The sequence below is a fragment of the Mangifera indica genome, chromosome 7, assembly GCF_011075055.1.
Source record: "Mangifera indica cultivar Alphonso chromosome 7, CATAS_Mindica_2.1, whole genome shotgun sequence".
Lineage (NCBI taxonomy): Eukaryota > Viridiplantae > Streptophyta > Magnoliopsida > Sapindales > Anacardiaceae > Mangifera > Mangifera indica.
Genome location: NC_058143.1, coordinates 13447492 through 13473556, shown reverse-complemented (window position 1 = coordinate 13473556; position 26065 = coordinate 13447492). Strand labels below are relative to the sequence as shown.

The 26065-nt window shown below is 31.0% G+C and overlaps 3 protein-coding genes across 4 annotated transcripts; 1 reads left to right on the top strand and 2 right to left on the bottom strand.

Annotated features, from left to right (window-relative positions):
• Window positions 1-3837: 3837 nt before the first annotated feature.
• On the bottom strand, window positions 3838-5380 carry LOC123221862. Its single transcript, XM_044644807.1, has one exon. The coding sequence runs from the start codon at window positions 5270-5272 to the stop codon at window positions 4064-4066; it is 1209 nt and encodes a 402-aa protein (XP_044500742.1). The 5' UTR covers window positions 5273-5380; the 3' UTR covers window positions 3838-4063.
• Window positions 5381-10790: 5410 nt separating this feature from the next.
• On the bottom strand, window positions 10791-16214 carry LOC123220172. 2 transcript variants are annotated; one of them, XM_044642211.1, is made up of 6 exons: window positions 15562-16214; window positions 15047-15157; window positions 14904-14962; window positions 13014-14780; window positions 12018-12159; window positions 10791-11681 (listed from the first exon to the last, which is right to left on the bottom strand). In XM_044642211.1, the coding sequence occupies exons 2-6, from the start codon at window positions 15147-15149 to the stop codon at window positions 11008-11010; spliced, it is 2745 nt and encodes a 914-aa protein (XP_044498146.1). In that variant the 5' UTR covers window positions 15150-15157; window positions 15562-16214; the 3' UTR covers window positions 10791-11007. The 2 variants fall into 2 exon arrangements, with proteins under 2 accessions (XP_044498146.1, XP_044498145.1); XM_044642210.1 differs by having other exon boundaries at window positions 12009-12159; window positions 15562-16212.
• Window positions 16215-24221: 8007 nt separating this feature from the next.
• Window positions 24222-25513, top strand: LOC123220889 (chaperone protein DnaJ-like). The gene is made up of 5 exons (XM_044643487.1): window positions 24222-24569; window positions 24677-24764; window positions 24857-24918; window positions 25046-25102; window positions 25208-25513. The coding sequence occupies exons 1-5, from the start codon at window positions 24453-24455 to the stop codon at window positions 25352-25354; spliced, it is 471 nt and encodes a 156-aa protein (XP_044499422.1). The 5' UTR covers window positions 24222-24452; the 3' UTR covers window positions 25355-25513.
• The last annotated feature ends 552 nt before the right edge of the window (window positions 25514-26065 follow it).

The following is a 26065-nucleotide window of genomic DNA, read 5'->3' as shown; positions in this document are numbered from 1 at the left end:
TTAACCAAACCCTAACGGTGGTAGGGGTAAAATCGTTATTTTTGCTATAATATTAAAAATAAACTAAAATAGAATCTAATTTTGCCCCCCTAAACTTTAAAAACTGAAATTTTCCCCCGCCTAAGTTTTAAAAAATTACAGTTTCACCCTAGGGTTTGGTTTTGAAATCTCCGGCGACCTCTCCGGCTCCATTGCCGACGGCCGCTCCCTCCCGAAGCAACCTCTCCTTCCGACGATCTCTTTCCTCTCATTTGGAGGTCCGATCGGCACCCGGAGACGTTGTGGGAGACAAAGAATTTCGTCGGGAAGACGAAGTTCTTCGTCTCCCACGGCTTCTCCAAGCACCGATCGGACCTCCAAATGGGAGGAAAGAGATCGCCGGAAGGAGAGGTTGCTTCGGGAGGGAGCGGCCGTCGGCAACGGAGCCGGAGAGGTCGCCGGAGATTTCAAAACCAAACCCTAGGGTGAAACGGCAATTTTTTAAAACTTAGGCAGTGGGAAAATTTCAGTTTTTAAAGTTTAGGGGGGCAAAAGGAGATAAAATTTTCAGGCGTTAGGGTTTGGTTAAATCTAACCGGCCATGGGTGGATATTTGGTGTTTCTATAGTTAAAAGGGGGACTTTTGAGAATACATCAAACCTTGGGTGGAAAATAGTCGTTTGGCCTTTAATATATATATATATATATATATATATATATATTATGCAAATTTACTAACTTGAACAGCAAATAAGACTTCCCAAATGCAAGAAAAGCGTCCGATTATTTCTCTGCCTTTAATTTGGTAAAAACTCCCAAAATAATAAAGGCGTCCGATCATCTACTGCACATAAATTATCCATAATAGTATATATTTTTAATATATAATTTAAATATATAGATAATTTAGATATATGATTAAATTTATTTTAAATTAAAAATAAAATAATATTTAATTATATAATAATAAATTATTAATATATTCAAATTATATATTAAAAATATATATTTAATAATGAGTTACCGTAGTCTATACAGTAACATGTGTCACGATGAAGACTTCTCTTTGCAAAAGAGATGTACGACACAAGGCGCCAACGTGAAATATTGGGTGTGATTTTGGGCCATTTGGCTCAGATTTGACGCCCTGTGAAGCGTTGCTCGATGGAATGTTCTTCACCAGTTATTTGCGGAGGAAGAAACAAATGATTTCACTATATTCCCGACGTTGGATGAATTGGGATTCTTTAATCAGATAAAAATTTTCACAGCTCCTACTTGTTTGGCAAGTCTAGAAGCCATGTATGGCCTATTCAAATAATTAAACACTTCTTCAAAAAACAGCTTTTACAGTCACTGATCTGAAGTGACGTGTTGCGTCATTTTCACCTTCCATTTGCATCAGATTTTTCTGTGCTCTCCTTTGCTTCCAAGATGCCTTGTGTGTTTAAGAAGCGTCTCAGTTGTTTACCCCTGTTATCTTTAGATAAAGCTGCTGCTGTCAATGGCTCGTGTTTTCAGTAGCCTTGTATTGTCATTTTACTGCATAAATACTATCATCATTGAATTCACTGGACAAATAAGATGACTGCCACTTTTACTTGGTGGCAAGTGAAATGCAAGTGGCAATGTAACTTAACAATGCCCTCAAGAATTAGTGATATATTAGAATTAAAATTAAAATTTATCTGATTTAATAGTTATAAAATCAATTATTGAATTTGATTTAAATTAGATTTTTTATTAAAAAAAAACTTTGTAAATAGGATCTAGAAAAGATTAGAATTAGTGTGAGTGACAAAATTAAGGACATCCAAGTGAACAAAAATACGATAAGATCTGTTGATAGTATATATAGATTACACTCTTTTTATTATGTTTCAATCTTAATTGAATAATCTTGATTTACGATTGATTGATTGAGTTTTTAGTAACGCAAAGTTGCATTGATAAATGTGACTCGAATGCAAAAAGTTTATTAGGTGGAGAGTCCATTTCTTTGGCTAAGCGAATGCCTTTGTGGAATATGAAACTTGCACATGGAATTCGAATACCACAGAACTATTTAGTAAATGAAAAATGGAATATAAATGTTTATTTTATTGAAAGAGAATTGCTCAATTTATACAATTAAATCATAATCCTGCAAAATTTGTACAATTTATATAATTATAATGTAATCTAATTAGGTTTTCAATCATTCAGGAATTGTACTCTAGAGCCGCAATTGGAGACATAAAGAATGAAAGTGCTCATGAGACAATTCTTTGGTGAAAATATACGCAAGTTGGAAGCCTCATGAGTAACCAACTCACAAATGAAGTGATGATCAATATCGATATGTCAAGTGAGAGCATGAAAAATAGGATTAATGCTTATGTGAAAAGTAAACTGATTGTCACAAAGTATCGGTGGAAAGGAATAAAGAGGAATACCAAACTCACACAAAAGATAACAAAAACACTAGACATCAGTAAAAATATGAGAAAGGGCATAATACCCAAACTCTACACTAGAGTGAAACATAATAACTTGCTTCTATTTAGTTTAAGAAATAAGGTTGCGATCTAGAAAAATATAATCGTCAATGATACATCGATGAGTGGAAACACCGACCATCCAATCAATCTTAATAAGTTAGGAGATAAATGTCAAAGCCATGATGGAAAATGAGGCCATGAATTAGGGTGCACTTAATGTACCAAAAGTTGTGTTTGATGGCATGTTTCAGTGAGCAGAAGTAGACAATCTTTGAACAACCTAATTCCCAGCATTTTTAGTATCAGGCCTAAAGAGGGTAAAATGCGAAAAACCATCAACCATGGTACGATGTCTTATAAGAGACAAAAGACAACATAGGGATGCAAAACATAAGGTAGATACATAATTTATAATAGTTGACAAATCAAAGCCAATAACTTCTAAATCATTTACATAAAACCTATAGAATAAGAAAGATTTACGGATATCTTCCAGGCTAGCTCTCCTGTTTGGTTGTCTTGGAAAGTAGGTGTTATCACTTGATTTTGTTTTCATTTTATTATATTTTATTGCTGAACTTGGCACATGAATGACATAAAGTTGATGATATAGATGGCAGGCAAAGCTAGCTGGTTCATATTAATAAATATTATTAAGGGTTGAACTTTTAAACTTCTATTCCGTGGATAGAATGAAATGGCATAAGAGATGAAGAAACCGAAAGGAAGATGCCAAAAAGAGGTGAAGCAAACTGTTTCGGGTGAGATTTTGAGCATCAAATCAAACATACCAAAATTAAAGGAAATTTTTTCATAACCCTAAGTTGCTTTATGTCAATGTCTAGGAGACACAATGCCCCAAATATATTAATGATAAAAAAGAGATTAAGAAGTTACCAAAAGCCAGTTGGCTTGCCCTAAGATCTTCCCAAAATCTCAACGAACATCTCATGATACAAAAACTAATTTTTTTTTTAATTTGTAAAATCTTATTTGAATCAGATTACTTATTTAAAATTGAATCGATCATATTAAACTAATCAATTCTTAAATATTGTAACAGATCGTATAATTACTGTATCAGATAAATAAAAAATTTAATCTTAAAATATCGTTGAAGGATATTTAAACTCATATTTTTGTATATACGAAACCATTTATTACCACTTATTTAACTTATTGGAGGCTATAAAAACTAATGTTGAGTTGAGTGCACATGCACCACATGCATGAGTCAAGAAAATACAACCAAAATCATTTGAAGTTCTTTCTGAAATTATGGGTCAGTGGGAGGCATCTTCATGGAAATGTGGGTTCCTATGGAGCCTCCACCACCTACCATAATAAAACTAGCTATCTCAAAGTTTCCATCATATTATTGGTTCAATAATTCAAGATATTGCTTCATAATTCGTCCATTTTAAGTTACAGCATACAAGAAGCCAAAGATCTCACATTGTCTTAAGCTTTTGAAGATAGATAGCTTAATATAATCTTACCAGGCTACTGAGCTTTAATGAGAAAAAAAAAAAAAGAAGAAAAAATATATATCTATACAATTTCTTTTAAATCCCCATCACAGAGATTAATTAATTACCGATAATTTACCTGGAAGAAACTGGATTCAAAGCTCTAGCAATCCCGTTCATGGCACCATACCCTTTTAAACTAAACCCTAAGCAGCCAAGTAACCCTTGTCTATAAGGCAAAAAAGTCTTCTTCCTCATCACTTCAGCCTGAGCTCTATTTGTAGTGTAATGTAGCTCGTGTGGTGATGGTGGCATTCTCCTCTTCCCTATCCCATTCACTGGCTTCTTCATATTTCTTTTGCTTTTATTACTACTGTTTTGATGCTCCAAAGCCTGATTGGTAATTTCCTTCTGGTGATCTTTTGAATGTTGAAGAAAAATGGTAGTAGTCGCGGTGGTGGAGGAGCTTGAGGATTTTTTCTCTTTGAGAAGTGGTGAAAATGAGATTGTTGACCAGAATTTGTTGGTGCTTCTTCCTTCACTTTTGCTTCTGTAAAGAAAATCTTTTAAGAATACCCATCTCTTTGAACTTCTACCAACCGAAGATGATCTTGAAGAAGATGCTGAAAGTGATGCTGCTGTTGCTTCCAAACCCGAATTTGACTGTTCATTCTTTTCATCATTCTTCTGATGATTATCTTCGTCTAAACAAGAACCACTTTTGGGTTGCTTAACATTATCATCATCATCATAAGAAGTGCTTCTTAGTGGAGACAAAGATCTTGTTCTTCTCCTCATAGATCTATCACGAACAACTCTTAGATCTCTACCTCGATTGGACTCATTTGACACCTCTGTATTGCATTCTTCTTCCTCGTCAAGATCCATCAATGGAGCTAGAACCTGAGGTCTCTCCAAATCAATTGACAGCTTCATGGGTCGGATCTTTCCATTCAAAAACAACTCATCAGCTGAACTCATGAACCCGGTTGAACCAGTCCCGGATCGGAACTCAAACCCAAAAGCCACGGAACTACTACTGCCATTATCATCTGGCAATGGTGATGACAAAACTGGATATGAATATGAAGCTGTTAAAGCAAAGTGCATGGGACTAGCAGGAGCACTGTAATAGAACCCACCATTAACGGCTCCTGATCCTCGACCCGGACTTGAAGGTGCACTAACATAAGGAGTGGAACAAGTGCTGTCTATGTCTTCAAAGAAGTGATGGTGAGGCTGTTGCCCTTGCTCTTTGTCTTTCTCCAAGTGGACATGCTTTGGAAGGTCATTTTTTGGGTTTTGGGTATTGTTGGAGGTTAAGTTTGGAGATTGGAGCTCCATATTTTGATGAAAATGGTGAGAGGTTTTTGGGCAGGGAGATGGACAAGAAGCATAAATAGATCGTGCAAGAAAGTTTCTGGGTGTGAGTTTGTGTTAGAAAGGAGATGCGTTTCATTTTGGGTTTGGACTTAATTTTATTTTTATATGTCAAAATACTACTTGATGTCCTATTATATATATATATATATATATATATATATATATATATATTTTGAGGGTAAGTAAAACCTTTCAGAAAAATTGGTGAAATATTAAAATATTTTTAAAAAAAATTTTAATTCAAATCTATATGATATTTATGAAACCCTTTAATTAATTGGATTAAACTAATAATAATATTTTGTTATAAAAATAAAATAAGAGTAATTAGTTACAGTAACCTCATTTTGGTATACTAAAATTAGCCAATACTTTGGGGGTTTATATAACCACTAAAACAAGGTTAGATGAATTTATTATATAAAAGAGATTTTGATCAAAGTTGAACCCATATTTAGTTTAAGCATGGGACAAAATCAAATATCTACACTAAAAATTACTCTTTTGCAGAATAAATTTTGGGATATTGAATATTTTCCTTTTTTTTTTTTTTAACCGTATGTACATATATACCACACAACTTATTTACTTAATAAAAATACCATAACAATATTCTCTTTTCCTAAAATGTCCCCGTTGACATTACTCATGTAAAGAGATTTTCTTTTTTTTTTTTCATAGTCATTCTAACAAAAAAAAGAATTTTCATAACTCTGAATAATAATTAAAACAAGCACATGTGATTAAACAATAAATCTCGTGAAAGAAATATAGGGAAAAGAATTGTTAGCCATTATAAAAAATTCATATAAACAAAAGGGAGAAAAAGATGAAAATTGTCAAATTCTTTTACAAAATTCATATTTTTTACAAAGATTTCACAACAAAATCATCTAAATTCAAGTCATTATTGATTCAAACCTTTATGTTTTATGTTTTCTTTTTTCACAATTGAAAATCAAATAATGTAAAATAGATTTATGTTTATAACTTTATATGAAATATAATTTTGTTGTGATTTCATATTGTTTATATTGTTTAATGTTGTGATTTCATGTTGTTGTATTATTTAATATTGTATTAATGGTTAAAAAATATAAAAATTTAGTTTTTGATAAAAACCAGACAAAGAATAGGTTGGTGGCAATGCCAAACCCTGGTGTCAACGCTAACCCTTGGTGTCAACGCCAACCCCTGGGTTTCCATCAACTTGTTCTTCATCTGGTTTTTATTCACAATTAAATTTTCATATTTTTTAACCATTAATACAACATTATAATAACATTAAACAATAGAACAACATGAAATTATAACATTAAATAATTTAACAATATGAAATCACAACAATATTATATTTCACATGTGAATTTTCTAAAAAAATTTGACAATTTTCGTCTCTCCCTTCTTTGCGTCTAAAAATTTGAAATATAATTTTATTGTGATTTCATGTTGTTTATATTATTTAATATTGTGATTTCATGTTGTTGTATTATTTAATATTATTATAATATTGTATTGATGGTTAAAAAATACAACAATTCAATTCTGGATAAAAACCAGTTAAAGAGTTTGGCGGAAAGCTAGGGGTTAGCGACAACACCAACGCTAAGGGTTGACGTTGCCACTAACTTGTTTTTCGTCTGGTTTTTATCCAAAACTAAATTTTTGTATTTTTTTTAACCATCAATACAATATTAAACAATACAGTAACATGAAATCACAATATTAAACAATATAAACAACATGAAATCACAACAAAATTATATTTCACATAAAATCATAAACATAAATCTATTTTACATTATTTCATTTTTAATTGTTAAAGAAGAAAACACAAAATGTAAAAGCTTGAATCAAGACTTACTTGAATTTGGATGATTTTGTTATGAAATCTTTACAAAAAATATGAATTCTTTAAATAAATTTGACAATTTTCATCTCTTCCTCCCTTTTGTTTATATGAATCCTTTATAATGACTAGTGATTTCTTTCTCTAAATTTCTTTTATCGAATTTATTGTTTAATCACATGTGTTTGCTTCAATTTTTTGTAGAGTTATAGAAATTCTTTCTTTTGTTAGAAGGATGATAAAAAGAGAGAAAATCTCTCTACATGAATAATGTCAATGGGGGCATTTTAGAAAAAAAGAATACCGTTGTAGTATTTTTGTTAAATCAATGAGTTGTGCGGTATATATGTATACACTGTTAAGAAAAAGGCTAAAATAGTTAATATCCCTTAAATTTTTTCTTAAGTAGGTTTAAAGGATATTATAAAGTGTTTAATGTTTTTATTTTAAAGTTTTTTTTTTTAATGATTGTTGCCATACCTATGATTTAGGGTTTGTGTTTTTCGTTTCGAGTTATAGTTTAGAAATTTTTTATAATGAATATTTTGTTTTACAAGAAAAAAATAGCTCTTTGTTGATCCAAAAAAAATTATTTAATAAGAGTTATGTTATATTTTATGGTAGAAAATTCAAGATTTAGTATGAAAATGATTAAAATCTTGTTGATAAACATCAATTTGCCATTAAGTGTGATCATGTCTATTAGACAAATCATGTCTACCGATAGAGTTTTGACAAAATAGAACAAAATGTAATATTCCAATAGAATAATATACTCGGTTCAGGTTTTAAACTTGAAATTCTACTTCTAAAGCAAAACATAATTCTCTAATCAGTCCACTAATTAAGTGAATGATATTTACAAGTTACAAAATATACCCAAGAATTGATATTACTGATTCTATACAGACCGATGATAAACTGAAGAATAGACAACCTCATTGGACCACAGATGATGACTTAATGACGCGAGAACCACGAGTTCTCACCGGTGCACAACAAACTCACACACAAAGGAAGCAAGCCAAGAGTAAGGGAGAGGGCTTGGTAATCAGTTCCCTAAATTAGGGATTAAACTTGCTAAATTACCTTCTTCCCCCTCATGCTCAAATGACTAATTAAGCCATACTAACTCTACAGAATTACACAAATACCCTTAATTCAAGTTTAAGCCACAAATAACAAAATTTTTTATGGACCAAAATCATTGTCAACCAAGAGAAGCCAATGTGTCTTGCTTCATCATCAAGCTCATCAAAATGTTGAGAGAATAGCATATTTTATTTATATATATATATAAAGATTAGTCAAGTTTATATTTTTTTTACTCATAAATTTTGAAAATTTATTAGTATTTCACAAATTGTTAAGAGATCTACTAATTGATAATATACGATAGTTGTAAAGACAAAATATATCTGTTAGATTTTATAATATTTATTAAAATAGAATAATAATTCATTTATATTGATTTTATAATAACTATAAGAATTAAAAAAAATCACGATGAATATTCATCCGTGGGCAATTTATATAGGTGAAGTTAATTATTTAATAGATAAATAATTTGGATTATACTTATGATTTTGTGAAATGTCATTCCTTTGACCTTATCTAATCCTTCTAAATAAAAGGTCAAAGGACTTGTTTCTACCCCAAGTTCATTCTTTTTACAAGTTTTGAGTTGTTATCTTTCAAAAATTTAAATATTTATTCATAAATTGTTAAAATTAACCAAATTTATTAATTTAAAATTTTATTTTATTTTCTTCTTTAAACTCTAAAAACTAATAATTTTTTCATAAATTAAGTTTTGAAATATTATATTTTTTCTTATAAGGTTTCAATTTTTCAATGAGTTTTTTTCAGTAAACAATCACCTTATTCTATCTTCTCTTGACAGAATCTCTCCCTCTCTGACACCATTTCTCTTTCTCAACCATCCCCTGATACACAACTTATCACCGTCTAGACAAATGATTTATCATTGTCTTGACAAAGATAAAGTGGTAATTGACTTCATCTTTATTTAGACGAATCATTCGTCCAAACGACAATGAGTCAAGTGCTAGGAGATGATTGGGAAAAAGAGACAATATCAAAAAGGGAGAGATTTTGTCAGGAGAGCGCCGAAGAAGGCGGTCATTCGTTGAAAAAACTCACTGAAAAATTGAAACCTTAAAAAAGAAAACATGAGTTTTGAAAACTTAAACTAAAAAAATTATTAATTTTTAGGTTTTAAAAAAGAAAATAAGATAAAATTTTATTTCTTTAATATATCTAATTAAATAATAATTTTATTTTTAAAATTAATAAATTTAATTAATTTGAATTATTTATAAAAAAATATAAAAAATTTTTAAAAATAATAAATAAAAGCTTAGAAAAAGAATAACCTCTAAATTTTGGCCTCTCCCTTTGGCCAAAATAAAAAGATAATTACTGACAACTTCTGGGCAGCTTCTGCAAGTCTACCCTATAAAATTGAACTAATGAAGAGAATCACAGGGAGCATGCTAATCTGTGTTACAGGCTTCCTTTCATTTTTTATTTTTATTTCTCAGCATCGAAGAAAGTAGAAGAATATTGGTAGCCAATGGGTGACTAGAGAAGACTTGCATGTCTTTGACATCAATGGAGAAACATTTCACAGGATGGCTTCCCATGTGGCCCTTGTTTACAAGCATACTTCCTGTCATGTTTTTTCTTTGTTTTCAAAAGAATTTTCTAGAATCCTATGTGGGTGATGCTATGGATAGGCTTAATATTTCTTCAATCTCTTATGAAACAAAATAAAATATAAATATTTTTGGATACTTAGTAGCTCAAATTTTAGAGGAAATAATAATTTAATAATATAATATCAAATTTAAGTCTAAACTCTTAAAGCCAATGCTTTCAAAGTTGGATAGGACATCAATTTGATATCAATAAATCGAACGGATCAATTATTTAAATAAATATTAAAAATAATTTTATATAATTAGTTATTAAATATATAATATAAATTGGTTTTTGCATAGAAATATTTTTTATTTGATGGCAACATAATAGACGAGATGATAGGTTTAAGTCTCAAAGTTTTAATAGTTGTATCATAGTCTATTTTGATTTAACTTTTAATCTAAACTGGGTTTAATCTCAATCAAAATGACTCAATCAATCAATTTAATCGGATTTAAACCCAAGCACTAAGATTTTGACATGGTTCGACCCCATGGTTAGAATACTACATCCACAATACACTCATTATTTTTGTGGCTTAGTACAATAATTATGCAATGGTTCACTTTTTTTTCCTCTCATTTTTTATCCTTTATAGACTGTTTTTAGAGGGAATAGACCTCCCTCAAATTCTCCCTCTACCTCTCCAAACTTAATGGATGATTTTTAATTTAAATGGATCAATTTATACTTATATTTACAACATTTTAGTTTATGCAAAGGCTGTTGTCTTTACTAACAACCGTAGTGGTATAAGAATCAAACTGACTTTATCTTTGATAGCTGTAGTAAGATCTTCGGATTTGAAATTACTGCATCTAAAGGACTGACCTCGAACTGCTATTTTATACCGCATAACAACATACAATAGCATCGTACAGGAAATTTGCAATGTGGAAAGTAATGTGTTGCAAAAATCTTGTAGGTTCAGTGATTACCCCTGTAAAGTTCTCAAATGCGACAGCTTTGTAACGTGAATGAAAACATACAAGAATATCAATGGACTCTTTCTAAATGATACATTTTCTTTCCTCCGAAAAGGAAAGGGAACTGTTCACCAAGTAACAAGTCATATAAATACACTAATATTTGGCGAAAGGAAAATATACCTCAAAGAAGGGCTTTAGAAGACCAAAAAATCGGAAACCAGTTCATCGACCAAAGAAGTTAATATACTATTTGCCATCTCTGTACCCTCTTCAAATGCTTCTATTTCAAAATCAACCCATTTGCCATATTGTGAGCTCATGTCCTTGTCGATAAGTTCATCAACCATTAAATCTCTCATGTTATTCCAACCTCGTATCCCCTTGTACAATTCTTCTGCCAACCAATCCTTCCTTTGAAAGAGTGTTACACATTTAGACCATCCCTTGCAGCTTCTGAAAAAAAATTGTTGGCCTTTGTAATTGAGACATTCACTAACATAATCAAACAGAACTTTTCGTCCAAGTTTGCTGTACTCGTCCCCGTTGCTTCCCAATTTGTTTTTCTGATTCTCCAAATGATTTAAAAGATTTGATGCTATGACTTGGTCAGTCTGACCCAATGCAAACTCATGAACCATTAGGTCCGTATTGTCAAGCATTTCCCTCAAGTATTCAAGTTCCCAGCTGCTTGATTCCGCAGAATCTATAAAACTGAATGATCTACTCATATATCCTTTGCCTATGTTCCCAACCAATATAGAAGATGTAGAGTCAGATAACTCTGTCTCCTCATCCATAAGAACAGATAAATTAGTAGGGAACAAACTGAATTCTGCTTGATCTTGTGCCAACAGAAAGTGCCTGCTTTCTGAAAAGAAAAGTAGATAATTCAGTTAAAAATCTTTCGATAGATCTTGCAGTTGCACTTAGGCGCTGAGAAACAATTTACATAATACTTGTATTAACTTCATATGTTACATTATTGACGTTCAAATCTAATGTAGCAAAATAGATCCCTAATATGTAAAATATATGAATTAATCCAAATAATTCTTAACTTGATGAGCACCAGTTACCTATTTATCTTCAAAACCTCATGGTTAATTCTTTTCTATACGAAATTCTAAACTTATATTAACTTCGCATGCATATAACTAGTGCTAAAACATCAATAGAGGTAAGACCATAATTTTACCGTCTGTACCGTTTCTGCTATCTGAGCAGCTCATACTAGTTACTGAGGGTTCAAGACTTGACATGGTGCTAGAACTTTGACAATCTTCTGTTCCAGCATCATCTTTGTTGCTGCTACTGCTATGCATTTCTGTTTCTTCAGACCCCATGTACTGTTCAAGAGAGATTGAATGATGTAATGCATAGTACTTCAGGATATGTCTGTTATATAAAACTAATTATCTAAATCATGCTGCTTCTCAAATTAAAACATCGAGAGCACAGCCAGCAAGCCAAAACTCCATAGGGACCAAGGTTTGATATCTCAGCTAAAAGTCTAAATTACTTTAGAATATAGTTAGGTTGTTCTTATATTATGTATAGATGATAATAAAGAAAATATACAGAAGACATTGTGACTTATCCAGGGAACCATAGATTGCACAGAGTAGAGTAAAAAATTCTCAGTTGCATATATGTTGACAGGAACTCAGATTTCTGCCTCTACAGCCATATGGCAACGTAAGCAATTAAGGACTAAACAACTAAACATTCAAAGCCAAAATCTGTAGAACATGAAGCTATCAACAATAAGCAAGTTAGTACTTAAACATGAAAGCACACAACTTAGCCAGTTAAGTCATATTAACTGGCCATAATGGCACCTTCTCACATACATACAATAGTCAGAATCGTAAGATAGGCATCAAACTTTAACTCATACAGTGATGGACAGTAATTGCTACGGTAACAACATTATTAAGTTTAAGTTACAGCTTAATTGAATTAAGTTGAGTTGTTTGGTCTAGTGTAGATATCCACCAAGGCTTTTTCTTTATATTTTTGACAAAGTGAAGGTGTTCCAAATCAATTCATCCGTTTAAGATCAAACATAAGTGTTTATGCACTGGAATACCTTCATCTGTCACTTTATCATGGAAAAACCCTGCTGCTGGGAAATATAAATGACAAAGAGTAAATATAAAGCAAGGTTCAGTGACAGTTACTACAATCCAAGGAGACATACCTGCCACTTCTGGTTGATGCTAAGTGCTTCAGGGTTGATTGAAGAGCAAGAGGAGTTGTCTAGGTCATCAAATGTATCTTTATGAAGAACAAGTTGAACCCTCTTGCCATGTTGGGGTGATTTTGTGCTTATTGCATCAAGTGTGGTCATTGAATCTTGTAAATTGGAAGCAGTACTACCAGTAGTACACTCTTGGATCATATTACTGTGAGACGACTCAATCTTGCTTGTTAATTCCCTGAGTTTTTGCTCTACAAGAACACTCAAAGCATCACCAGCACTTCCATTAAACCCAGGAGAAAAAACTGTTGAATTTTTTAAGAATTTCTTGTTATTGTTGGCAAAAGAATCAATATTGAAGCTGCAATTCCTCTCCATTACTTGACTGGAGGACTGAGAGTCACCCGTGGATCTTATAGGAGATGAAAATGTAAATGAAACAACATCTATTCCTTTATTTCTATTATCTGCACCCCAGTTCGTGGATGCTTCAACTTCCACAGTACATTTTACAGAGCTTTCATCTTTCTTGTTCAATTCATTATCAACACTACTTTCTTCAGACTGAGTATTCACAATTGCAGATTGTTTCCTTTGACATAGATTCTTTACTTTAGATGATGAAAGGTCATTTCCAGCATTATTGGTTGTTAAGCCTGTCTTTCTGGAACCAGTTTCGGCATTGGTAACCACCCTATTTACAGCCCTTTTTGGCCCAATAGTACCACTTGTGGACTTAACTTTTCTGCCTTGATGATTGAGAACAGAAGTCTTTGAAGTTGAAGTGTCATTATTCGATGTATAATTCTGCTTCTGATTATTCTGCTTAAGCACATTGGTAGTCCTCTTCCCAGAAGTTTGATTCTGTGCTGTCCTTCGGGTATCTGGCTGGCTCTTAACAAATTGGTTTGCTTTCACATCCATTTTTTCCTTCTGGTTGGTAGAACTCCTATTACTACTGGAGGATGATCCCTCTTTTCTCTGAACACTGACCTTTGCTTGCGTTGTAACTGAAACAAAATTTTCCTTTTTCTTTGTGTTCTCAGGATTTCTTTTTTCCACATGCACTGGTGCCTTGACGGCAGGATACACTGATCCACCATAGCTCTGATGAATATGCTGTCCTTTTGTATACCTTGCAGAAACTGACTCATTAGATTTTTGAGGTCTCGACACTGTCTGTGCACCTTCAATTTTCTCTTTCAAATCCCAAATTCCCAAGGGAACTGATGGAACAAGCTGTGGTCTTTTATCCTTGGTAGTTGCCTGTGGACTTGCCTCAATTATTTTCGCAGCAGCCTCCATAACGTAGGCAGTATTTTTTGTTGGGATGAACCCAGGACTCTTGATAGGAGACAGAAGCTTATGGTGGGTGATTGGAATTGATTTAGCTGATTTTGGTGGCAGCATTTCAGTTTGAAATCTCTCAATTGGTCGGCTCTGCCTTTTGAGCACCCTTGAATCAACATTATTCTGTCTAAACCACTCTTTATTAGGAACTTTGATATATTCCACTGAGTGATTTTCACTCCACAAGTTGGAGATATTCCTATTATAATGAGATGCTCTGAGAGCGCGTGCATCAGAATATGGAGTAGAAAAAGGCTCAGGAACATTAGATGTTGGCAATGAATCCAAACCCATAAGTCTAGCAACTACTCCAGGGGCTCTAGACCCATATCCTTCATCACTAGTCACTGATGAAGCACAATTACAATCACTACTGGCCTTATTACTTGAACTTGCTCTACTCTCGTCAATCTCTATCTGCAAACACGGGGAAACAAAAGAATTAAATACAAACCATTAACCTTACTCAAAATGCAAGACAGTCAGAAAAACAAACAATGAAAAAAAATATCAAGATGGCAAAAGAAGAGAAATTCCCACCACATGAAGCAAGGACTTAGCCATCTTCCCAACATTTTCTTTTCCGTTCTTTGGTTCATCTACAATATAAGAAAAAAGATAAAAAGGATGCCATATAGACTGATATAAAAGTGGTAGTAATTGCTAAAAGCACAAAAATGTACCATCTAAATCAAGATTATTTGAGAAGAGTTTCTTCCGAGATTTTCCATTCCAATCAAACAAGTGAAGAAAGCTCCCCTTTAAACGTTTTTTCTCAACCTCCATTATTTCATCTACCGGCCAAAATAACAGCAACATGGAAAAATAATAAGTGATTAAAATAAGAAATTCAGAATATAATATAGACAAAAATTCATCATACTTTCATTCATAAAATCAAAAGAATTCAAGCTGTAAATGTGATAAATGAACAGCACAGACTTAAACCAAAACCATGCCCAGCTTAACCTTCTTTCGCTCATCCAGCTAGAGAAAAACTTAACAAAAACCCACAAAATTAAAGAACTACTTAACATCCAAATCATATCCTTGGTATTCTTAATCTCACATTTACAAAATAAGGAAACACAATAAAGTAAAGGAACAAAAATTGCAATTAAAAGAGAGGATCTTCAAACAGCAGCAATCAATTCAGAAAAAAATCGTGAAAATAAAATCATATTAAGTAAAATCCAACCCAAAATCCTTTAAACGCGAAAGCAAAATCCCACTTTGCCGACTTCAAGCTGCTTCTCTGCCTTCCATAAAAGCAGCAAATCCACCAAATTAAACACAATGGGAGAACATAAAACCCACAAAGTCCAAATGGGTATGGTCTAAGAGACCAAAGGAGACAAACTTCAAAGCATGTCAACCAATCTCACCATACTTCATTACAACCACAGAAAACCCATTGACTAACTCCTGCAAAGCAGTTTCCTTTGTCGTAACTTCTGAGTAAAGATTGGATTTTTTTTCTTAAAAATATTGGGATTTTTTAAAAAAGAATAAAAATTTGCTAACGAAAGCGGTAAAGAGAGGTGATACGATTAACATTAGCTGAGATATTGAGAGAGAAATTAGGGTGAAGTAAACGGGGCCGCTAGAAAATGAAGTAGAAAAGTTCAGTGGGGTGTCAGGACTCAGGACACACAATGACGACAGCAGTCAGAAATGTTTGGCCTGATTTTGAGCAATAAAATCAAAGAGAGTAGAAACACAAAGCACAAACTCTGTGCATCGCATTGCGGTTAATAATTTGAACGAGCCTGATGCTCATGTCATGTGAAAATTTAAGTTTATTCTACACAGAAATACTATGAAATCTATTTGGGACCCAACAATGCGGGTCTCCGATTTCTCCTTGCTCCAACAAATTAGATTAGGAGTTGTCACCAAGTAATAGACAAATATTTTATATATATATATACCGATGGATTTATTCTCATCTAAAATTTATTATATTTCTAAATAAATATTGGATTAAATATTAAAAATTTAAACATTTATTAATGAATAATAAAATTAACTAAAACAGTTAAAATTATCTATTTTTCTTCGAAATTTAGAAAATTAATAATTTCTTCTTACGATTAAATTATAAAAAAGTTACATTTTTCATCCAGGGTTTCAATTTTTTTCTTCTTTCTTCAGTGACCAGACTCCAATTGAGACTATCTTAATCGCATCCTTCTCCCTCTGTCACCTACAATAAAGGTCGATGATGGATAAAGAAACCTCGACACACGATGAATTGAAGATGAAAAAGTGAAGAACTCCGAGTTGTCAAATCAACTCAAGACAATGAGAAATTAGAGGTGCTTTCGTCAATTCGGCTTTGGATGAAGAGAAAGAAGGTACAATTCTATCGAATTAGTGCCCTGTCATGCACTCTATCATCCAAGGGTTTCAATTTGTTGTCAGCTTCTTCAATTCATTGTCTTTGATTCCTCATGCGTTAGGGTTTCTTCATCTGTCATTAGCCTTCATCATCAATGACAAACAGAGAAGTATAAGATAAAGACAGTCTCAACTAGAGTTCGGTCACCGAAGAAAGAAAATATTGAAACCCTAAGAGAAAAAATATAATTTTTTAAAATTTAATCTTAAAGAAAAATTGTTATTTTTCTAAGCTGATAGAGAAAATGAATAGTTTTATTATTTTTAATATATTATTGATTAAATAATAATTTTATCTTTAAAAATTAAGTGATTCTATTAATTTTAATACTCTATAAATAGGTATTTGAGTTTTTAATATTTAAAAATTATCAATTTAAAAATACAACAAACCTTATGTGAAAATAATTCTTTTTATATATATTTTTTTTTTGTAAGACTATCATTTAAATTAAACCAACTACATTATGTATACGAAGATTTGAATACATATTTTCTTACGCATTGAATTGCTACGTAATTACTCAAGCTACCCCTTCACAACTCCCCTTATCTTTCTTCTAGTGGGGAATGAAGTCAAGAGGAGGCCATGTAGAAGACACAAGGGTACAAAGAGTGAAGGTGCACTCAAAAGTCTGGCAACTAGAAAGTGCCACTACAAGTTAATAAAAGGTGGCCCAGCTCTGAAATGTGTATCAAATTGTATCGACCATTGAGGCTCTTCTTCTTGTTTTGAATCTGTAGCCTTTTGTAATGCGTCATAATTTTGTCATTATGTTACCAACTTCTTCTGCAACTACATGTTGCCACTTGCCATCTTGAACTACTTCATAATAATACTCTTTCTCCTAGGTGAGAAAAAAATAATAATAAATAATTTAATAAAACCCTGAGTGTTTTTAAATTTGGAGCACCCCAATAGTTTTGAGGAGTTGACTCTAAACCCATTACATCATCTCTTTGATATACTTGAAAAGACTATTTTACCCTTCAAAAACCTAGATTCAACCATTGGCTATATCAATGGAGGCTAAATCTACCTCAATGTGATTGCGAAAGGCCATTTTCAAACTTTGTTTCATTTGTTAGAGGTCATTTCCAACCCGATGACAACTATTAAAAGTCATTTTTATTTTCAAGCCTCACAAAAAAGAAATGGTAAGAAAAAAAGTAACAAGAGAAGGGTTAAAAAATGAGAAAAGAATAAGTAAACTGTAATGCTGAAAAAGTTTATATCTACAAGTAGTTTGAATGACATACGTGAGACATCAAAACAATAAAAAAGACATAAGTTTAAAATTTGATATATCAATTAACTTTACGAACGAAAACCATCTCCATGGAGGATAGGGTCCTATCATGAAAACTAGTCCTAAGAGGGATTTAATACAAATTCCAAAACATTGAGGGTTTAATGGATTCCCATCTATTCTTATGTTATGTGTGCATATATTTTAACTCTTGGGAATTAAATAACGTAACCTGCCCTTTGTTCTGCCCGGTCTTCAGTCTTCTTGCATTCGAAGGCTCCCAAAAACCAATAGAATTGCATAGAGAATATCAAAATCAGTAACTTATTTCAGAGTAAAACATTTATGCATTTTTAAGCCAAAACTTGTCTTTATCACTTGTGCTTAGTGCCAATTCTCCTTGTTCCCATCAAAATTTTGGCCGCAAGTTTGAAATTTTTCAACAAAGGAAGAATTTCTGCCTCTATGAACCCAAAATCAAGTAGAACAAGGGGGATTGGTTGGGATAAAAAAATATAAATCTTTTTATTTATTTATGTTATATTATTTAATTTAAAATAATAAAAAATTCGGATAATTTTTTTATTATTTAGGATGCATTTAGTTAGGAGATATTAAAAATTACTGTCATAACCTATCTTTTTATTATTTATATTACTTTGTTTGATTTATAAGTAATAAAAAATTTTGATACCATTGGTGATGTGGTATTAATATAAGGGGTAATGTGATTACTATTTCTATCTTAGGTATTAAAAAATTATCAAGATAATCTTTATTTTATTGTTTTATTATAATTATATCTTTATTTATTAATTTTGTAAGGATAAAAATACTATCATTTTTAATTAATATAATAAATAACATAAAAAAATATTTTACAATAATTATACCCAAAAATATTTAAGTAAAATAATATACTAATATTCTTTTATTACCCTTAACCAAACATAATAATTATTTTTACCTATCAAGTTTATCAAATTTTATCAAATATAATAATAATTTATACCCAATAATCCTGAAGATAGTCTATCTTTAAGATAATTCTCTAATTTTAATAATAAAATATTTTTCAAACCAAACACCTCTTTATAATGATGTGATAAATAATACAAATGATAATTTCATTATAACCTCAATCTTAGATATATAAAAATTGTTAAAATAATTTTCATCTTATTATAATTATACCTTATTTATTAATTTTTTAGGACAACAACCTCATTTTTAATTAATATAATAAATTACATAAAAAATAATTTTAAATAATTATACTTAAGGGTATTTAAATAAAATAATATATTAGTATTTTTTTATTATTTTTACTCAAACATAATAATTATTTATATATATTGATTTTTATCAAATTTTATTAAATATAATAATAATTTATACTCAATAATCTTTTAAATAATATATAATTTTTTAATTTTGATAATAAAATATTATCAAAACAAATGCACCCAAAGAGTTAACTTCCTCAATCTTTGAGCATAATTTCTCAATCTATGTATATGAGATTCTATTATCTCACTAACACTTTGTCCTGTTGAGATTCTCTGGGATATGCAAGTAATGGAAACTCTCACTTTGGACCCCATGGAACATGGGTGACCAAGAAAATTATGGATTTAAACATAGTGGTGAGTGATACATGAAAATTATATTATTGGGTCGTTGACATATCACTATCTAATCAAATCTAATATTTCTCGCTAAATTAGATTATTATAATGTTGAGCACCCCACAACATTTTGCATGGTGGTTGCATGTGCTCTTTGACAAAATATTCCTCACAAGTCTTCATCAGAAAGCACATCTTAGGTTCTTACTTTGATTATGGCCAGCAGTCTATTGGCAACATTCTATCAAAAATACATATAATATAGGTCAAAAGACTTATTCCCACCCAAGTTTTAGTGTATTTTCAAACACTCATCATAGGGTTTTATAAACCTATATACCTACCCATCATTCAATTCTTGATAAATTTTTTAGTTAGTTATAAAGTAAAACTGTTTTTTTATCATTAATATTAAAATTAATAAAATTACATCTCATTTTCCTTTTTAATTTAAAAAACTAACAATTTTTTCACACTCAAAAGTTTGAAAAATTGTAATCCCCCCCCCCCCCCCCGGGGTTTGACTTTAAACTAAGGGAAATTTTTGAAGTTTTTAAACTTTTGGGTTGGAAAAAATTGTTAGTTTTTTAAACTAAGGGGGAAATTAGATGTAATTTTATTAATTTTAATGTCAATGATAAAATGATAGTTTTACTTTTATAATTAACTAAAAAATTTTAAAAAGATTGGATGATAAGTAAGTATTTGAGTTTTTGAAACCTGTAAGTGGATGTTTAAAACTGCACTAAAACTTGGGTGGGAATAGTCCTTTGGGCTGAAACATATTATACGAAATGCCAATTCCCACCCAAAACATTGATGTACGATAATCATCCTTTAAATTTGAAAAAGGAAAAGGACAATTTTGCAACCCAAGCTTTGTTGAAATGACAAATATATATTTATGAGAGATAAAAACCTAAATATCCACTTAAAGTTTAATTTGTTAGGGCATACCAATATATTTTCCGTTAGGATTAAGGGGCAAATTTATAATTTTATCAGTAATATTAAAATAATTAAAATTTTATCTTATTTTTCTCCTTTAATTTGGAAAACTAATATTTTTCCCCATGAACTAAGTTTTCAAAAATTTATTTTTTCTCTCTGAAATCTAACCACTTTCTCTGGCGACGGCTGACTAACGACAAAAGAGTCTTTATCCAAAGGTCATCCTCTAAACAACGACCATTGTCCAAGTATGATGATCGTTGTCTAGACTAGATGACTCGTCATCATCTAAATCTGGACCTGACTACAAGCGTCATCTCGATCTAGATAACATTCGTCATTTAATCTCTAGTCACGTCTGTCGCTAGTGGCCAGAGGAAAAGTGAGGAAAAAATTAGAGATTTAGGAGATGAGAAGTCACTTTTCAAAGTTCAGGTATGAAAGTTAAATGTTAATTTTTAAATTTTAAGGGAAAAAATGAAATAAAATTATATATTTTAATATTATTGTTAAATAACAGTTTTATCCTTATATTTATGAAAAAATTTAACGACAGTTTAGGAATAAGTAAATGTTTGGGTTTTTCATCTGTCATGGGTATATTTTTTAGATTAAGCTAAATTTTGGGTGGAAAATAGTCCTTTGCCCTTTGAAAAATCTATTTTTCACCCATATAGGAATCCTATTAGTATAATTTTTTTATTAACTAGAAATCTTGTCGGTATTAGTTAGATGGATAAGTCAGACTCATAACTACTGTATCAGGTAAGTTAATATTTTACAAAAATTGTATCAGATAAATTGGTGTTTTAATATAGAACACATATAAATTTGTAAAACCAAGATTATGTATCAATTCAATAAAGAAAATATGTTTTTTAAGGTATACTTTGAAGTTATAATAATGAAAAATCACGCGATTTATCATCTTCCACGCCTAAAACTCACTTGTACAAAAAATCTTTCAATTTTAGGGTTTAAACTAAAACCCAAATTTATTTATATTGTACTGTGATATATTTTATAGTGGCACAACATAAAAAATAAAATGTAACACATATAATTTGTACACATTATAAAGCTCATTCCAAATAACATTATTAACATGTGTTTAAAGTCAAAAAATTTTATTACACTATTTGATTACAACAAAATGGGTTTTACCGATATTTTCCAAATACGTTGACAATATACAATGTATATCATTATTAATATATAGATTCAATATAGAAAAAAAATCTAACGATCTCCCACTTGGACCACAGTATGTGTTGTCAATTTTATGAGCTCAATCTTTAATTTTCTCTATGAATAGCATGGTCCATTAATGATATCAACGTAGAATCAAAGTAACATTTTATCATATTTGTTGCAATAAGACTAAACAATGGTCACAAGTATCAACATCAACAACAACATAGATCAGGTATGGATGTCTATTATAGGAATTTCATGTATTCTGACCCTTTATTATGTTTATTTTTATTTGTCCTAATTTAGAATTCAAAATGAATTTAATGAACTTTTAAAACTTTGTATGTGACCACAATTGAAAGAACATAACTTTACTTCAAAGTTTTCCCAAAAGTAAACTAAAAGTTGAATGACAAAACATTTTAAAAATTGATAAAATATCAATGCACAAATTCCGACTATACAAGTATATCATCGGGATAAATTATGCCCATACAAACCACATGTCGTGAAACATCTTAGAAGGTGGACCCTTAGTAAAGGAATGTATAAACAACACTTAGGATAAGATAAGTCTCTTCCTAAAATAGATGAAGTAGATCTATAAAGAATCCATCTATCCTCAGTTATTTCTTTGAAATCAAGGCTTTCTCGCTTTCTCGTGAGATATATATAAATATATTTTCCCTCTCAAAACTCAAATTTTTTTGCCTCTTGTGCTCTAATCAAAGAGAGGGTGAGCAAGTGAAAAGGGTTAGACATCCAATCGCTAGTGTGAGAAAAGTTCCAATAATCACGAGTCTTGAGAGAGAAAGAACTACGATAGAACCTATTTGTAGAGAAAAGCAAGTAAGTCAAGATAATCGTTCCACTGGATTTTATTGTTGTTAATATGATTCTGATATGATGTATAAGATTACCATTTTAAATATATATTATCTCTTTATTTGTTAATGTATAAAAGATTATGAAGGTTTAAAACACTGTTTACTTGACACAAGAACAAAATAAATAAAATTGAAGATAGTTTTAAAAAGAGTGTTTATAATAATTAGGGATAGATTCAAATTAAGCTCATTTAAGTTTAAACATAGTTTAAACAAGCCCGAAACAAATCACACATAAACAGACTCGAGCCTTATATACTAAAAAAAAAGCTCGAGCTTAAGCTTTGAGCCGAGTGGCTTGGTTGAGCTTGCGAATTTTCATTTCTCAAGCTGGGTGGGACGCTGTCCTTCTAGTGTAAAGGTTCAAAGTCAACATCTATAATATCGATACTTAATTGTGGCATATTAAAAAATTCGAAAGCTTAACATAAAGATTCTTACTGAAGTGTCAACACAGTCAACTTTGTAGACACCTAACCCAATTTAAACAACCTTTAACATTGTTATAAAAGATCAAGACTCACACAAAAGATCATCCCAATATCTAACCCAGATACAAATAGTTGTTAAAGACAGTAGGCTGATTGTCAGGACCATGTCCTCTCACTGACTCTTGATTAGTCCCACCTTTCATGCTAGAAGGCGCATCCCCCAAAGAGGTCATGGTAGATGTTAAATCAGATGGTATTCCATTGTTTCCAGAAGCCTACAAAAAAAATATATATATATTATTAATGATCCAAAAAATATATAAAATAAAAGAAGAATTTTTTGATAGAAAATTCAATAGTTATAACTTGTTGCTATAAATATCGTACCCCCACAACAACAAAAAAAGCTTTATGTTCCACATTTTGAATGATGAAGAATTCCATATTTTTTTGTTATTTCTTTTGTTTTTTTTTTGTTTGATGAATTTTGATTGAAATAATAATATTTAAATAGTTTGATTTTATTAGATAAGTTATTATAGTTTAATTTAATTCTAAATTATTGAAAAGAATGCAGAAACACATAGGCTCTAAACACAATCGTTTGAACTCATCAAGCTCGTTAAGCCTACTAAAACCGATCTTGCAAGCTAAGTTTGAGTATTGAATTTTTTGGTTTGCCTAACTTATTTTAATAATAATCAAATAGAGTTTGAGTTCAGTTAGATTAAAATCTAATCCTACAAACAATCCTTTTTATAAAAGAGAGGGTTTGAAGTAACGAGTAATGTTATGTGTATATATTATATATATATATATATATAATTTATATATATAGATGAAATATTATATATAATTATATATTATTTTATCTTTAATTCGAACTAAGATGGTTGTTTATGTTTAATTGCTTGTATGTTCATTGACATCAAATACAAAGTCTTCCCTACATTAATGTGTTTACAGGAAACTGTATCTGATGCATTTGGGCCAGCCCAAATAAAATGGCAACTAACGTGATTTATCAAAACTTCGATGGCAATTACACATTCTTAAAGTAAAATATCTTCACTCTGGAAATGCTTACCAGGCCAAAATCTCTCGAACTTTCTTCCTGCATATCTCCCGCAAGATATTTTCTCTCTCTTAACAATCAATTCTTTCTTTTGACCCCCTACACACATTATTTATTAAAAAAGATTCAATTTTTTGATATTTTGTCCTTCGCAGGCAGCCAGCCAACCAGCCTTTCTCTTTATAAAATTAAACTTCCTTCTCACTTTCGTTTCGTTTCTTTATGATTTGATCTTTGGTGGCAGGTTGTCACACAACAACGAAAAATAAAACAATGGATGGAGAAGGAGGAGGTTCCACAGCCGGATCTTCGTGCTACTACTCCGTTCTTGGCATCCGGAAGGACGCCTCCTTCTCTGATATTCGGTCCGCTTATCGTAAACTCGCCATGGTACAGTTCTTGCCTCCATGGTTCTTCCAATTTTGAATTGAGTTTTATTTTCAAGTTTTCTGATTTTTTAGATTTGAATTGTTGATTTTCGGTGGTGGAATTTGAAGAAGTGGCATCCGGACAGGTTTGCGAAGAATCCAGGGGTGGCGGGAGAAGCGAAACGGCGATTTCAGCGGATCCAGGAAGCTTACTCTGGTAAATTTATTAAAATTCGATTAATTGACGCCGTGATTGCTTCTATTACTGGGTACTATGACGGCCGTTAATTGTTCCTTTTGTTTTAACAGTGCTTTCCGATGAGACTAAACGGTCAATTTACGATGCCGGGCTGTACGAAGATGAAGACGAAGTATTAACAATTTTGTTATTCTAAGCTCCGTTTTTAGTTCTAAACGATGTCGGTTAATGATATTTGTGTGATTTTTCTGATGTGTTTTGCTTTTGTGCCCTTGAATTTGTCCAATTTTACAAAACAGGACTTCTATGATTTCATGCAAGAGATGATCTCCATGATGAACAGCGTAAAAGACGAGGTATACCCCTTGATTTGACACTTTTTGTGTCCTTTTTGGATGGTATTATGGTAAATTGAAATTTACATTATTTCTGGCTTGGGACTTTAATTTTGTTTTAATCAGGGAGATAGTTTTGAGGACCTTCAGAGGATGTTCGTGGAGATGGTAGATGGAGATACTATCAGCTGTGATTTTAAAGTGGATCAAGCGGACACAAAGAGGGCACGTGTCAACACAGCGAATGGTAAACGCAGCAGTTCAAGATGCTGATGATCGCATCAGATTTGTTTGTTCTAATCTCCTAATTCTCCCCTAATTTAAAGAGAATTGAATTGATTGGGGCATCAAATTAAGAGACCCTTTGTCCTTGCTTATAATATTATGCAAATTTATTTTAAATATATAAATTGGGATTATTTATTTGTGTTATTATGTGCTTATTTATTTATTTATTTATATTTTTAAAATCAGTATGTATAATTTTATTTTATATTTATGTGTTGTTTGGTTAGATTTTTTTTTCTTTTTTTGACTTTAATTTTGTTTGTCTTTAGCGCTTGAAATTTGGACCTCTTGTGGGTTTTATTAATAAAATTTCACTATTAATTTATATAAATATCTGAGAGGCGAGAGACTTACTCCCACCTATGGTAAGAGATAATTTGAAACTCATATTGGACAAATTTTAAAAACTTAAAAGTTTCCTCGTAAATTAAATTTTATTAAAATTTTTTTTGTTAAAATTAAAATAAAATTGTTATTTAATAAAAAATTTTAAAAAATGAAAATTTTATTTTTAATTTTTAATTTAAAATTTTAATAATTTTTTTAATTTAAAATTTGAAAATTTGTCATTTTCACTTTAGGATTTTTCTTCTTCTTTTTTATGGTTTTTTTTTTGTCGTTAATTGTCTTTTTTTTTCCTGTAGTTATTTATCCTTTGTTGCTTTTTTTTGTCTTTTTAAAAGATAAAAACTCTCT